At 46.8% G+C, this 13,878-nt stretch overlaps 1 protein-coding gene across 1 annotated transcript; it reads left to right on the forward strand.

Annotated features, from left to right (window-relative positions):
* Nucleotides 1–359: 359 nt before the first annotated feature.
* On the forward strand, nt 360–1,653 carry LOC147850112 (uncharacterized). Its single transcript, XM_087336883.1, has one exon. The coding sequence runs from the start codon at nt 603–605 to the stop codon at nt 1,311–1,313; it is 711 nt and encodes a 236-aa protein (XP_087193009.1). The 5' UTR covers nt 360–602; the 3' UTR covers nt 1,314–1,653.
* The last annotated feature ends 12,225 nt before the right edge of the window (nt 1,654–13,878 follow it).

Here is a 13,878-nt window from a genome sequence, read left to right on the forward strand (position 1 = left end):
ATGCGTAAAGGAAGGGGAAATGTACCTCAAGTTGATCTAATTACATATCCGAACAATGTACTCAAGACATAAATACACACATTTATAGGTATTGTTGTTAAAGCGCTCATGGTATCCTCGTGGTATTCTCCATCTAATATATGTGACATTGTTAATAGTTACATATTTGAAAGTTAATCTAACCTATGTTTGTTCTCGTGGTTGTGGTCTTATCAATCTCGTAGATACTACGTTGGGGACCTATGAGCTTTGTCAAAAGATTGTAGGTAAGCTTCTAGGTAGCTTCTTTATCCTTAAGAGGAGGTATTATAATTTATAACCAAAGGACCATAAGAACCTATAGCCCTCTTTTCTTTCTTCTTGTTATTTATTTTGTTAGAGAGGACCACAACTACACACACACACACACACACACGTCTCTTCTCTCAATGAACAACTCCTAGCAGACCCAAGCATGCCATTGTTTTTATAATGGATCAAAAGGCTATATAACTTTGCAATCATATGTGTTGGATCTGTGAGTTGTGACATCCCATTTTCCCCATTTACCGTAGTAGTATGCGCAGATCTCGAATTCGATATCTACAAGGAACCAAGGATCGATGGAAGGAAGCGGTCGTGGTCGTGGTGGGATCGTGTACGAAAAGCGGATGCCGAAGCTACACACCATATTCGAGGGCGATTCGAGCTACACTGAGCATAGAGTGATGCTAGAGGACTGGACCAAGCAATTGGAGGCGAGCGAGCGGAGCCTAGCGCGCAAGCAAGCGAGTTGTAGCAGCGCGAGGGCCGACCTATACCAAATCTTGGGGCTCTTCTTCGTGTTCCAAGGAGTGGTCATCACCGCGGTCGCCCAATCCAACCTCCTAAAGTGCCACAATTGGTATCTACCATTCATGCTTTCACTCATTGTGTCGGTGGCCGCATTTGCGGCCGCGATCCAGAAGCTCAAAGAAGAGGCTGACTTCAAGGAGCAATCGCGGCTCGAGAAGGCGGTCCATAGATCCATCTACAACAGCCTCGAGGAGCTCCGGCAAGATGGTTTGGACATGGATTTGCAGCGGGGGCAGCCCGAGCTCCATGGGCCATATACGGAGGATGAGCTGCGAGGGAAAGGCAAGCTCGAGAATGTGTGGGTTACCATGTCTAGATTCTGTAGTGTGTGGGTGTGTAGCTATGCTGGGGCTGTTCTTTTTCTCCTCCTCCTCTTCTCTAGCATCACCCTTACCTCTGTCTGGAAGATCTTATGTAATCCTGATGATGCTGCCCCTCCATCCCCATCCCCATCCCCATCCCCATCTCCTCCAAATTGATCAATCAAAACTAGCACACTAGCAAGGACCACCCAAAAGTTCTTTTAACTAACAAATTTATGCCGCAACAAAGGGCAATCTATAGATAGATAGATGGATCATTCTCGGCAAAAACTTGTGAATGTGCTCAGGTCCCACGGGTCAACAGTGGCCTCTCTATATGGTCACGAAAACATCTAATCTCATCTCTCCCTCTCTCTCTCTCTCTCTCAATTGCAACATTCATTGGTAATTCATTGATAAAGTTCTTGAACACCAAGAGTTGCTACTCACTTTCACATGTATAAACTTGTGTATGTACTCAGGTCCCATGGGGTCAATAAGAGTCGCTACTCACTTTCACATGTATAAACTTGTGTATGTACTCAGGTCCCATGGGATCAATAAGAGTCATTACTCACTTTCACATGTATAAACTTGTGTATGTACTCAGGTCCCATGGGGTCAATAAGAGTTGCTACTCACTTTCACATGTATAAACTTGTGTATGTACCTAGGTCCCATGGGGTCAATATTGGCCTCTCTAAATGGTCAGAAAAAAACATTGAATGCAATCTCTCTCTCTCTTTTATCATAATTAGTTTACCCTATTGGTAAGTTGTTACATTACAAACACTACATCTTGGGTTCGAAACCCAATTTTCTCACCTCTCTATTATATACTTCATACGTATCTCTTAATTCATTAGATGCCATTGTGGAATGTAAGGGTTGAACCCATTTCTCTCTCTCTCTCTCTCTCTCTCTCTCTCTCTCTCTCTCTCTCTCAACATTCATTGGTAATTCATTGATAAAATTCTTGAATATTAAGAGTCACTAGTCACTTTCACATGTATTACATGAAATGTAATATTTTTGTCACTCCCATAACCGATTCGACGAGAGGGGAGGTTGTTCACCCTCCGAGGAACTAAAAAAGATGCCCCTAACAAAATTAGGGGTATATAGAAAATTAAAGCAAAATGCAAGGATACTTCAAAAGAAAATTGCCCACAAAGGTTTTTTTTAACTTTCTCAATATTTGTATGTTTGCATCTCATTGTTCATATTTCTCATCATTTGGTTCTTGATCCTCATCCCTTGCCCCATCCTTTCCAAGGTCTCAATAATGATTGTAAGGCATTCTTAGCCTTTTGATGAAGCCTTTGAATTCAAAATCAAATTGTGAGATGTATCTGTGCTCACTTGAGCAAATTGTATTAGTGTATACCAAATCATAAATGTCTATCCAAAATGGTTACTTGCAAAGCCCGTCTCCATTATACTAGATTGAGAGAGGTCTATTGTTGTGCACTTTAGCCTAGTAATTCATTGGACTAATTAATGATGTATATCAAGGCGCACATCGCTAACATAGTCCTGAGCAGTATTGAGCAACCATTCATAAAATGTGCTCATTAAAGAGAGGGAATTAAGGTGACGTTTGCACCTTGTTATAAGAACTTGATTTTAATCGAACCTCACTTTTTCACTCTAGATATAGATTGGGAAAAGTTTGACATAGTGACAATATTTGAATTTAAAATAGAGGGCTTGATTGATGAGCCCTATTCAAACTTTACCGAAAGATTATGATGTAATATATCCTTTGGATGGCATTTAACGAGTACAATCAAATTTGGGTGTACACACAACTCTAGATCTCAAATGCTCAAGTTATGAAAGTCTTTTGTTGTTGTAAAAGGCATACATAGGAGGAAGAAGACTTTTTCCAAATTATCTTACATTGCCTTGTATGAAGTATTTATCCTACAAGCATCAAACTTTACAATACACCCCAACATTCTCAAAGGTTTTATAGCAAAACGTGGAGTCCGTAGATATTCATTGCAAAGTTGCTTCACAAAGGTTTGTCATTGTTGACTATTGTATCGTGCATGTAAAGGCAATTGTTCCAAATTATATTCTCTTTGATATTATGATAGACTTGTGCAAATTTTAATTAACATGTTTTACCAGATTTTTTGTCCAAGTTTTATTACCTTAATACCATAATTGATTCTATATTGACAATTGTCTAACAAATATACACTAAGGGGAAGTAAACACCTTCAACAGGACCAATTTATTGATTCAGCTTTGAAAAGAGATCAAGAAACCATCATGGGAACATATTATCTTTTCAACTATATAAGGAGAATTGTCCAATATTTTCATAGCTCTTAGCAATTAAACCATGTACCATCCGTAATCTTGTCCGTGGAAAAATCGATCCATACTTTTCAACATAAAAACATTGTAAATATTATTAATTAATATAAACGTAGAACATTTGTTTATTGTTATATGTTTGATACGCTTAGAGAAATGTTTGGTTTGCATGATGGATGAGAAACATAAAAGCCTCTCCTACAATATGCAATATTCAATCATGATAGTTATACAACTTGTCTAGACGCAAGGGTGAGCAATTCCTCTTCAGAAACGTGGCCAATATACAACTTGGGCGAAAGACAAATTGTAGGAGGCCACTAGGGTGATGCAGGAGATTAGGAAGCAACATGAGCAATTCCTCTTCTGAAAGTTGGTAACATGGTGGGTTGTCAAGGGACATAAAGTTAACAAGGAGTTTTTTCATACCAAGGCTCCAAAACTAAGGGGAAACGCATATTCAAAGTCTCAAGCGAGAGGATGATTCGATGGTGACTAATCAAGAGGAAATATTGCAAATGGCAACTAATAGAGACCTTATGGCTCTAGCGTTGAGAGAAGCCCCACCGATAAACTTGGTGCATGATGTAGTTGCATGCTTGAAGACTAGGATTGGAGAGCTAGCCAAAACTCAATTGTCAAAGGCCATAGAGAAGGAAGAGATTGTAGTGGGGCTAGATAGGATACATAGTATGGCTTGTCCTAGAGCTGACAGCCTTCCCAAAGCCTTCTTCGAGGAATTTCGGGAGCGAAGTTTTCCAAGTTTGGAAGTTGGATTGCATGATATTTGAAGAACGAGAAGGATGCCGAGCAAATTCAATGAAGACTTCATATACCTTATTCCTAAATCGGAGAATGCATCGCACGAGATTAGACAATGGAGGCCCATTACAATTTTAAATCTAATTTACAAAAAAATTGCCAACATACAAGTGCAGAGACTCAAGCCTTTTCTAGGAGATATCATCCAAACCAATCAAACTAGTTTCATGGAGCATCGATCTATTATGGACAACGTGATATTGTTTTGGGAGGTCGTTGCGACAGTGAGGGAGACCAAGCAAAACTTAGCCTTTGTGATGCTCAACTTCGAGAAAGCCTATGATCGAGTGCAATGGTCTTTCCTTGAAGAAATGATGAAGGTCATTGAGCTATCCTGGGAATGGAGGTGTGTTGCTCAAGCCTTATACATATATGAATGGCTCAAGTAAGGTGTTGATTGCAGGGAGGAAAGGAGCTAAAATCTCTCTAACACAATCCATCATACATGGTTGTCATCTCGGCCCCTTTCTGTTCCTCTTTATTACTGAAGCAATGTCTGCCTTTTTGAATAGTAAGGTGGCATATTTACATGGTCTTTCAATCCCTAACTCAAGGAAGTCCTTGTTGGACTCGGAGTTCACGGACGATACGATGTTGTACCTCCAAGGTAATGAAGCAAATCTTGAGAGGGCACAAATTGCTATCAGACTCTTTTGCAAAGCATCGGGAGCTTCCATCAATTGCAATAAGTCCAACGGTTCGTGGATTAGCTTAGAGTGAGAGTTGGTATGGAAACTAAATGTTGAATTCAGATGAATTGCAAAAGGGGAAGATACCAGATATCTAGGAACGTGGATTGGTGTAGATATCAACAAAGGAATGCAGTTGAAACAAATTCAAGGTAAAATTTGTGACAAAATACACAACTGGTCAGGGATTGTTAATAATTAGGTAATTAATTAAGGAAGCGTTAATTAGTACCTAATTATGTGATTAGTTTATAAGCGGAAGATTATGTGATATGTGTGTGTATATGTGTGCGAGAAAGAGAGAGAGAGAGAGAGAGAGAGAGAGAGAGAGAGAGAGAGAGAGAGAGAGAGAGAGACACTTATGAACAACACAAGATGGGGGATGAGTAACTATATTAAATTAGCTTTATCATCATCAAATACCAAAATACCCACAATGAGGTATATATACATTTCATGTGCAAGGGTGCATATGTGTGAGGATAATATAGGTACAAAAGTGTAAGTCCTATATTAAATGTACTTAGGAGTGGAGGATCTAGAATATCCCACTTAAGTACAATGTCCTATTTAAGGCATTATAGTCAACACTTCTAACTAGATTCTATCTAGGTAACTACGAAGTTACACGGTTGACTAACTAACTAAACTAAGTTGAGCTTGATATCTCAACACGCCTCCTCAAGCTCAAGTATGGCGCATCCGATGTCCGCTTTGGCTTTCGACGTTCGGATCTTCGATTTGGTTGAATCAGCTTCAGCTTTGGATGGCCGGTATTGTTTCTTTCGGCGTCGACTTCTTTGTGGCAGTTTCGGTTCCTCCCCCTCAAGCCTGTGATGAAGGCTTGTTGTGCAAAATTAGCCGACTACTTTCACCCATCGCGGGTTACAAGCTACTTCTGTAGAGCTCTCGGGCTCTTGTTCGGCCGCTACCTTCATCGTGAAGGCGTAATGATGGGCCATGTACTCGTTGTAGCCAAGCCGAGTGACGGGATTCTTCTCTCTAGAAGAGCGTCAAAGTTTTTCGCTCGCCGATGTGAGCGCCTTCTTTACTCCGGGTGTACGCATGATGGGTACACCAAACTCCCTGTCTAGTGAGGGAACCAATCCATCCGAATCATTGTCGTCAGGTAGGTCGACTTCGTATTCGGGCATCTTACCTTTGCCTTTGTCCAAGTTTGTACTTGGCCGCGACGTGCTTGGGTCGCGTGGGGGCTCTTGTGGCCCACTAGGCCTTGCCGTAATCGGACTTGCCCCTTGAGTTTTTGGAAGTGGGAGAACACTTCGCTATTCTTCTTCGTCGGGAAGATCCACGCGTAGCGCGAGTACTCGTCGATGAAGGTGACATAGAATCGGCATCTGCCGATCGTCGACGTTCGAGCTAGTCCCCATACATCCGAGTGTATGATGTCGAGGAGGCATTTGCTTACGTGGCTCTCCTTCGGGAATGGGAATCGATGTTATTTGCCGAGTTGACACGCTTCGCATACTCGGTCAACTCGAATGTCGGAAGTCCAATGACGACTCCCTTGGTTTGCATCGCTTGAAGCCTTTGGAGGTTTATGTGGCCAATTCTCTTGTGCCACAACTCGATGCTTGTCTCGGTTTTGAGACCTTTGGCGTACATTGCCGATTCACCATGTTCAAATCAAGGATGAACATCTGGTCGTCTCTCCGTCCCTTAGTGTTGGGATTACGGTCCCTTCGGATGGGATGGTCGGATATCGGAGATGAATGCCGACAAGCCCGGTTTCGGTTTCGGATCCGGATGACGAAGACCCCGGCTTCGGTGCCGGATGACGAATGTACCCGGAGAGCAATCCGGATGCAGGGACATATCCGTGAATATGTTCGCTACGAGCCCCCTGAGGCTATAGTTGTAAATAGCCCAAAGTCATATAAGTATAAATATGACTTAGGGCAAACAGTTTTTCTGTTGCTTCTTATTTTTCTGTTTTTCCACTCAAGAGGAGTGAAGAGGGAGCAGCCGTGAGAGAGAGAGAGAGAGATAGAGCGCGAGAGAGGAAGAGGTAGACGCCTCTGTGTATTTCCGCCGCCTGTGGCGAGGACAGCGAGCTCAAGGTCGTTGCCTTGCAGCTCGTCATTGTATATTTCTCTGTGCATAGTTTGGTTCGGAGTCTCGCACTCCCGTGGTTTTTCCCGTATAGGGTTTTCCACGTTAATCCCTGTGTATCGCGTCTTTCTCTGTATTTCCTATTTTCTGCTACATTGATCCGCGATTAATCGGTTGTGGCCGAGTGGTGAAGGTGAATCCAAGCGTTGATTCCCAACAAACTGGTATCAGAGCGTCTGTTGCAGAAAATGGAAGGCGGCGGCAGCGGGCAGCCGATGATGATGGTGCTGAATGCACAGAATTACGCCGACTGGAAGATCAAGATGGAGGATCTTCTGATTGTTCGGGACCTGTACGAACCGATTGACAGGTCGGAAATACCGAAAGGGGTACTTGAGTCGGAGTGGAAGCTCCTGAACCGGAAAGCCGTAGCGACGATCCGACAATACGTCGATGTAAGCGTCCTACAACATGTGGCGAACGACACCAACGCATACGAGATGTGGAAGAAGCTGTCGGGCCTCTATGAGAGGAAGAATGCGTTGAACCGGACCTCCCTGATGAGGAAGATAGTGAATCTCAAGTACCGGGACGGCGAGAGTATGGTAGAACACGTAAGCACGTTCATGGGATTCGTGAATCAGCTTGCGGCGATCAAGTTCCCGCTGGAGGATGCAATGCAAGCCATCATCCTGATGTGTACATTGCCGGAAAGCTGGGAGAACTTGGTGGTGACTCTCAGCACCTCGTGCACCGAAGATAACTTGTCCTTACAAACGGTAAAGACAAGTATTCTGAATGAAGAAGCGCGTCGGAGAGATAAGGAACCGGCCTCCGACCCGAAGATGCTGTTTACCGAATCGGATCGGGGAAGACAATGGAACCGGAGTCCGCAAAGACGGGAGAAGTCGGGGACCCGGTCGCAGTCAAGAGGAAGACCCACATGCTTCCACTGTGGGAAGCCGGGGCACTTCCGGAAGAATTGTCGGCATTACCGAAAAGACAACGGAGCCGACGACACCGATTCGAAGAAGTCACCGGAGAGAAACGGTGCATACCGGGGAGCCACGGACCGGAGAGGTTCGGATCGGCGAGGGCAGGACCGGAAAGGAACAACGGCACTCGCGGCAAGTGAGGAAGAAATCATGCTCATCACCGAAGAAGGTGAGCTAAACGTTGCCGGCGATGAGACGACCTGGGTGGTCGATTCCGGAGCATCGTTCCACCTGACCCCGGAGAGAAGATACTTCTCATCCTACACAGCCGGTGAGCATGGCTGTGTTCGGATGGGAAATGAAGGTACGTGCCGGATTGCCGGCATAGGAGACGTGTGGTTGACAACCCCGACCGGATGCAAAATGCTGCTGAAAGATGTCCGACACGTTCCGGAGGTCCGATTGAACCTGATCTCGGCCGGGAGGCTAGATGATGAAGGCTACACGGGTAGCATCCGGAACGGTGTCATGAAGTTCAGCAAGGGGAGCCTGATAGTGGCTCGGGCCCGGAAGGTCAACACACTGTACCTGATGAATGCCCGGTTATGTCCGGAAGAGCTGAATGTGGCAGCCGACACTGCCGGTGAGCTGTGGCACAAAAGACTGTGCCACATGAGTGAGAAGGGGATGAAGAGGCTTGCAGAAGACAACCTCATCCCAGTGAAGCACGTGCACCTGGAGAAGTGCACCGATTGCCTGGCCGGTAAGCAGAACCGAACCTCCTTCCACTCAAGGCCACCGACGAGACGTAGCGCACCATTGGAGTTGGTGCACACTGACGTGTGTCAGGTAGAGACGAAGTCACATGGCGGAGCCCAGTACTTCGTAACATTCATCGATGATCATAGCCGAAAACTGTGGACGGCACCGATGAAGACAAAGGACCAAGTGTTGTCCGTCTTCAAAGAACTCCATGCGAGAGTGGAAAGAGAATCCGGCAAGAAGCTGAAAGCGATACGAGCGGATAACGGAGGGGAATACCGAGGGCAGTTCCAGGAGTACTGTCGCTCGAAGGGAATCCGACTCGAGTTTACTGTGCCGAAGACGCCGGAACTGAACGGGCTGGCCGAGAGGATGAACCGGACCATAATGGAGCGGGTCCGGAGTATGCTGGCGCATGCGAAATTACCCAAGGGGTTTTGGGCTGAGGCAATGTCGACGGCGACATATGTGATAAACAGATCACCCTCAGTTCCTTTGGACGGAGACACGCCGCAGAGAGTGTGGACCGGTAAGGAAGTGTCCTACCGGCATCTGAAGGTGTTCGGGTGTCTCGCATACGTGCATGTGGCAAAGGACCGGAGAGGAAAGCTAGATCCTAAGACCCGGCCATGCATATTCCTCGGTTACGGCGACGACGAGTTCGGCTACCGAGTATGGGACCCGGTCGACAAGAAGATATTCAGGAGTCGAGACATCATCTTCATGGAGGACAAGACACTCGCCGACTGGGAGTCGGAGAAGAAGATGAAGAGCTCCAAGTCGATCGGTGAGGATCAACTCTACGAGGAGCAGTCCCGACCGGCAAGGGACCGGTTAACACTCGAGGATCCGGCCGAAGACGGTGAAGAAACAGAACCGGCCGAAGAAGATGAAAACGATACCGGAACCGGCCCCGATCCCGAAATGGATTCGGATGAAGAAGAAGAATCGGAAGAACCGGTTACCGAAGCTCCGGAACGGAGATACCCTCTAAGAGAGAGAAGGGCCCCCCGGAGATTTCCGGAACCAGAGCACGTGTTGCTAACCGACGAGGGGGAGCCGGAGAGCTTTGAAGAAGCAAAGCATGACACCCAGAGCCGCAGGTGGTTGAGTGCCATGCAGGACAAGATGGATTCCCTGCATGAGAACCACACATATGAACTTGTGGAGTTGCCGAAAGGAAAGCGGGCACTGCGAAACAAGTGGGTGTTCAAGCTGAAACCGGGAGATGCCGGAAACCCCCCGAGATACAAAGCCAGGATCGTGGTGAAGGGGTTTCAGCAGAAGAAGGGCGTCGACTTCGACGAGATATTTGCCCCGGTAGTGAAGATGACCTCCATCCGGACGGTGCTGAGCACAGCGGCAAGCATGGACCTCGAGGTAGAACAGATGGACGTGAAGACGGCATTCCTTCACGGTGACCTCGAAGAAGAGATCTACATGCAGCAACCGGAAGGATTCGAGAAGAAAGGGAAGGAGCACCTGGTATGCCGGTTGAAGAAGAGCCTTTACGGACTGAAGCAGGCTCCCCGGCAATGGTACCGGAAGTTCGACTCCTTCATGACCGACGAAGGGTACCTCAAAACGCAGTCCGACCACTGCGTGTTTGTGAAGAAGTTCGAAGGAGGAGACTCCCTAATACTCCTCCTGTACGTGGACGACATGTTGATCGTCGGACGGGACCAGGTCAAGATACGGATGCTGAAGAAGGCTCTTCACCGAACCTTCTCAATGAAGGACCTGGGTCCGGCGAGGCAAATACTAGGGATGCACATCATCCGGGACCGGAGCAAGAAGCAGTTGTGGCTGTCACAAGAGAAGTACGTGACAAAGGTGCTTCAACGGTTCAACATGTCGGAAGCAAGACCGGTCGGATCAACCCTACCGGCAAACTGCAAGTTGTCCAGCAAGCAAAGTCCCAAGACAAAGGCTGAAAAGGAGGATATGATGAAAGTGCCGTATGCCTCAGCTGTCGGGAGCTTGATGTACGCCATGGTGTGTACGAGACCGGACATCGGATATGCAGTCGGAGTGGTGAGCCGGTACATGAGCAATCCCGGCAAAGAGCATTGGAACGCGGCCAAGTGGATACTCCGATACCTGAAGGGCACGGCAAACGTGTGCCTCCGATTCGGCTCCGGTAAGCCCGAACTTGAAGGCTTTACTGATTCTGATATGTCGGCTGATGCAGATACCAGCCGGTCCACATCAGGGTATGTGATGACGTATGCAGGGGGAGCTGTTTCGTGGCAGTCGAGGCTACAGAAGACGGTTGCGTTGTCAACCACGGAGGCGGAGTACATGGCGGCTGTTGAAGCCGGCAAGGAAATAATATGGATGAAGGACTTCATTAGAGAGCTCGGTATCCGGCAAGAGGAGTACCGACTCTACTGCGATAGTCAGAGTGCCATCCACCTTGCGAAGAACGCGGCCTACCATTCCCGGACGAAACACATCCAGCGTAGATACCACTGGATCCGGGAAAGGATAGAGGACAAGGAGTTCGTGCTGACGAAGATCCACACGGACGAGAACGGGTCGGATATGTTGACCAAGGTCCTCACACCCGACAAGCTGGAAGCATGCCGGAAGAGGGTCGGATTGGAGAGACATCCCATGCCGAAGTGAAGGGGGAGTTTGTTGGGATTACGGTCCCTTCGGATGGGATGGTCGGATATCGGAGATGAATGCCGACAAGCCCGGTTTCGGTTTCGGATCCGGATGACGAAGACCCCGGCTTCGGTGCCGGATGACGAATGTACCCGGAGAGCAATCCGGATGCAGGGACATATCCGTGAATATGTTCGCTATGAGCCCCCTGAGGCTATAGTTGTAAATAGCCCAAAGTCATATAAGTATAAATATGACTTAGGGCAAACAGTTTTTCTGTTGCTTCTTATTTTTCTGTTTTTCCACTCAAGAGGAGTGAAGAGGGAGCAGCCGTGAGAGAGAGAGAGAGAGATAGAGCGCGAGAGAGGAAGAGGTAGACGCCTCTGTGTATTTCCGCCGCCTGTGGCGAGGACAGCGAGCTCAAGGTCGTTGCCTTGCAGCTCGTCATTGTATATTTCTCTGTGCATAGTTTGGTTCGGAGTCTCGCACTCCCGTGGTTTTTCCCGTATAGGGTTTTCCACGTTAATCCCTGTGTATCGCGTCTTTCTCTGTATTTCCTATTTTCTGCTACATTGATCCGCGATTAATCGGTTGTGGCCGAGTGGTGAAGGTGAATCCAAGCGTTGATTCCCAACACTTAGCTATGAGTCGGTCATCATTCTCAATGAAACAACCTTCGTTGTTGAAGCGGACTTGCATGCCTTGCTCCACGATTTGGCCAACCGAGACCAAATTCTTCGTTATTGTGGGCATGTGCAAGACATTCTTGATGCAAGTTTGCTCGCCTTCTTTCCCGAATGGGACATTGTCGATGTGTCGAATGGGGTGCGTGGTGCATCTCCCATCTCTATGAAGCCGAGTCGATCCGGCGTTCGTAAATCACGAAACCACTCTTCGTGAGATGTCATGTGATGTGAGGCACCAGAATCGACGAACCACACGCCTTCTGAGTTGGAGGTGATTGCGGAGTTGGAGGCCGTCATAGAGTTCGCTCTATGCCTCATTACGAACATTCTGCCATGGTCGCCGTACTCGGAATTCGTGGTGTACTTTGTAAACATTTCACTACGATCGTCGTAGTAGGAATTCGATGCGTGATTCATGAAAATTTCGCTACGATTTTCATAGTAGGAGTTCGATGCGTAGTTTGTGAGTTGTCGACTTGTTGAAGCCAACTCACTTCTCTTTTTCCGACACTACGCCTCGTAGTGGCCGATTTTGCCGCAATAATTGCCAATTGCGGGCCTCGTTTGCCGACCATGTTCGGTGTGGAAGCTCCCCCTTCTTCCGAAGTTTCCTCGATGGCTTCCGTGAAGGTTTCAGTTCCCTTCGTGTGATGGGTCAAATTGACCTCTTCTACCGCCATGACCTCCTCCTCGGCCATCGTCTGAATTCGAGAAGAACATTTGTCCTTCCGACGACTTGCTTTTGGTTCGGATATGGTTCTCTTCGACCAATAGCATTGATTGGAGGTCGAAGAATGAAGGAGGGTTTTCCCTCGCCAAGATTGTCATCCTCAACGAGTCGAATCGAACTCAACTTCCCATAGAAATAGGTTTCACACTAGCTCATGGACATACCATGCTAGTTTTGTAAATAGTAGAAAGGGCCATTGCCCTAGTTTAGTTGGTATTAAACTAACCTTTTGTAACTTCGTTCCTGTTGGATGTAATACATAGTTTTCTCATCTTAAGACTCTCCCTCTCTCTGTTTCTCATTAGTGCACACACACACACACACAGTCCTATCGTTACATACAATCACCCTCCTTTCTTTACATGGTATCAGAGCGTGTGGGTTTTTTATGAAGACTAATCCCCTGTGGTGTTCTACATACCGACGATCAACAGAACTGGTTCAAGAAACAAATAAGAAATCATCATGAATACTCAAATGGGAAGCGCTCTTCCTACGGAGAAGCTCGATAGGACAAACTTCGCATTTTGGGAGTACAAGATGCATCAGTACATTGTCGAACAAGGATATTGGAGCTCTATTGCAGGAGCTCATGAAACACAGCCCAGCCCAGCACACGTTGACTATCCCGTTTGGGAGCAAGCCACAAACTGTGTGTTGTATTGCCTTGCATCATGCGTACATGATCACATGCTCGGCTATATTTGAGAGAAGAAAATACCGAAAGAAGCATGGAGAAATATCAAGAAGATCTTCGCGGCCAATACGGTTGCCCGCAAGCTCCAGCTTCGTCAGGAATGGCATTCAACAAAGGGACATGTCAATCGGCAGCTACGCCTTGAAGATCAAGGAGTTGTGTGATGCCCTCGGGTCGATCAATGTTGGCACTGACGACGAAGAAATGGTGCAGATATGCCTCAGAGGCTTGGCACCTTGATTTAGCGCAATAAGGTATGTCGTCCTCGCAAGAGAGAATCCTCCCACCTTTTTCTATCTCCAGTCAATATTGTTGGTCAAGCAAAATCACGCCCGACAAAGGAGCAACGCACCAGAGGGTCAGATGCTCTACCCCCAGTCAGATGATAGAAGAAATTTTGGTCGTGGGAA

This window comes from Azolla caroliniana, unplaced genomic scaffold (assembly GCF_043228905.1).
Source record: "Azolla caroliniana isolate FFs.n. ecotype wild unplaced genomic scaffold, voAzoCaro1.0.p SCAF_22, whole genome shotgun sequence".
NCBI lineage: Eukaryota > Viridiplantae > Streptophyta > Polypodiopsida > Salviniales > Salviniaceae > Azolla > Azolla caroliniana.

Excerpts from the sequence above, each read along its gene's own strand:
- LOC147850112 (XM_087336883.1), top strand. The coding sequence starts at position 603 with ATGGAAGGAAGCGGTCGTGGTCGTGGTGGGATCGTGTACGAAAAGCGG.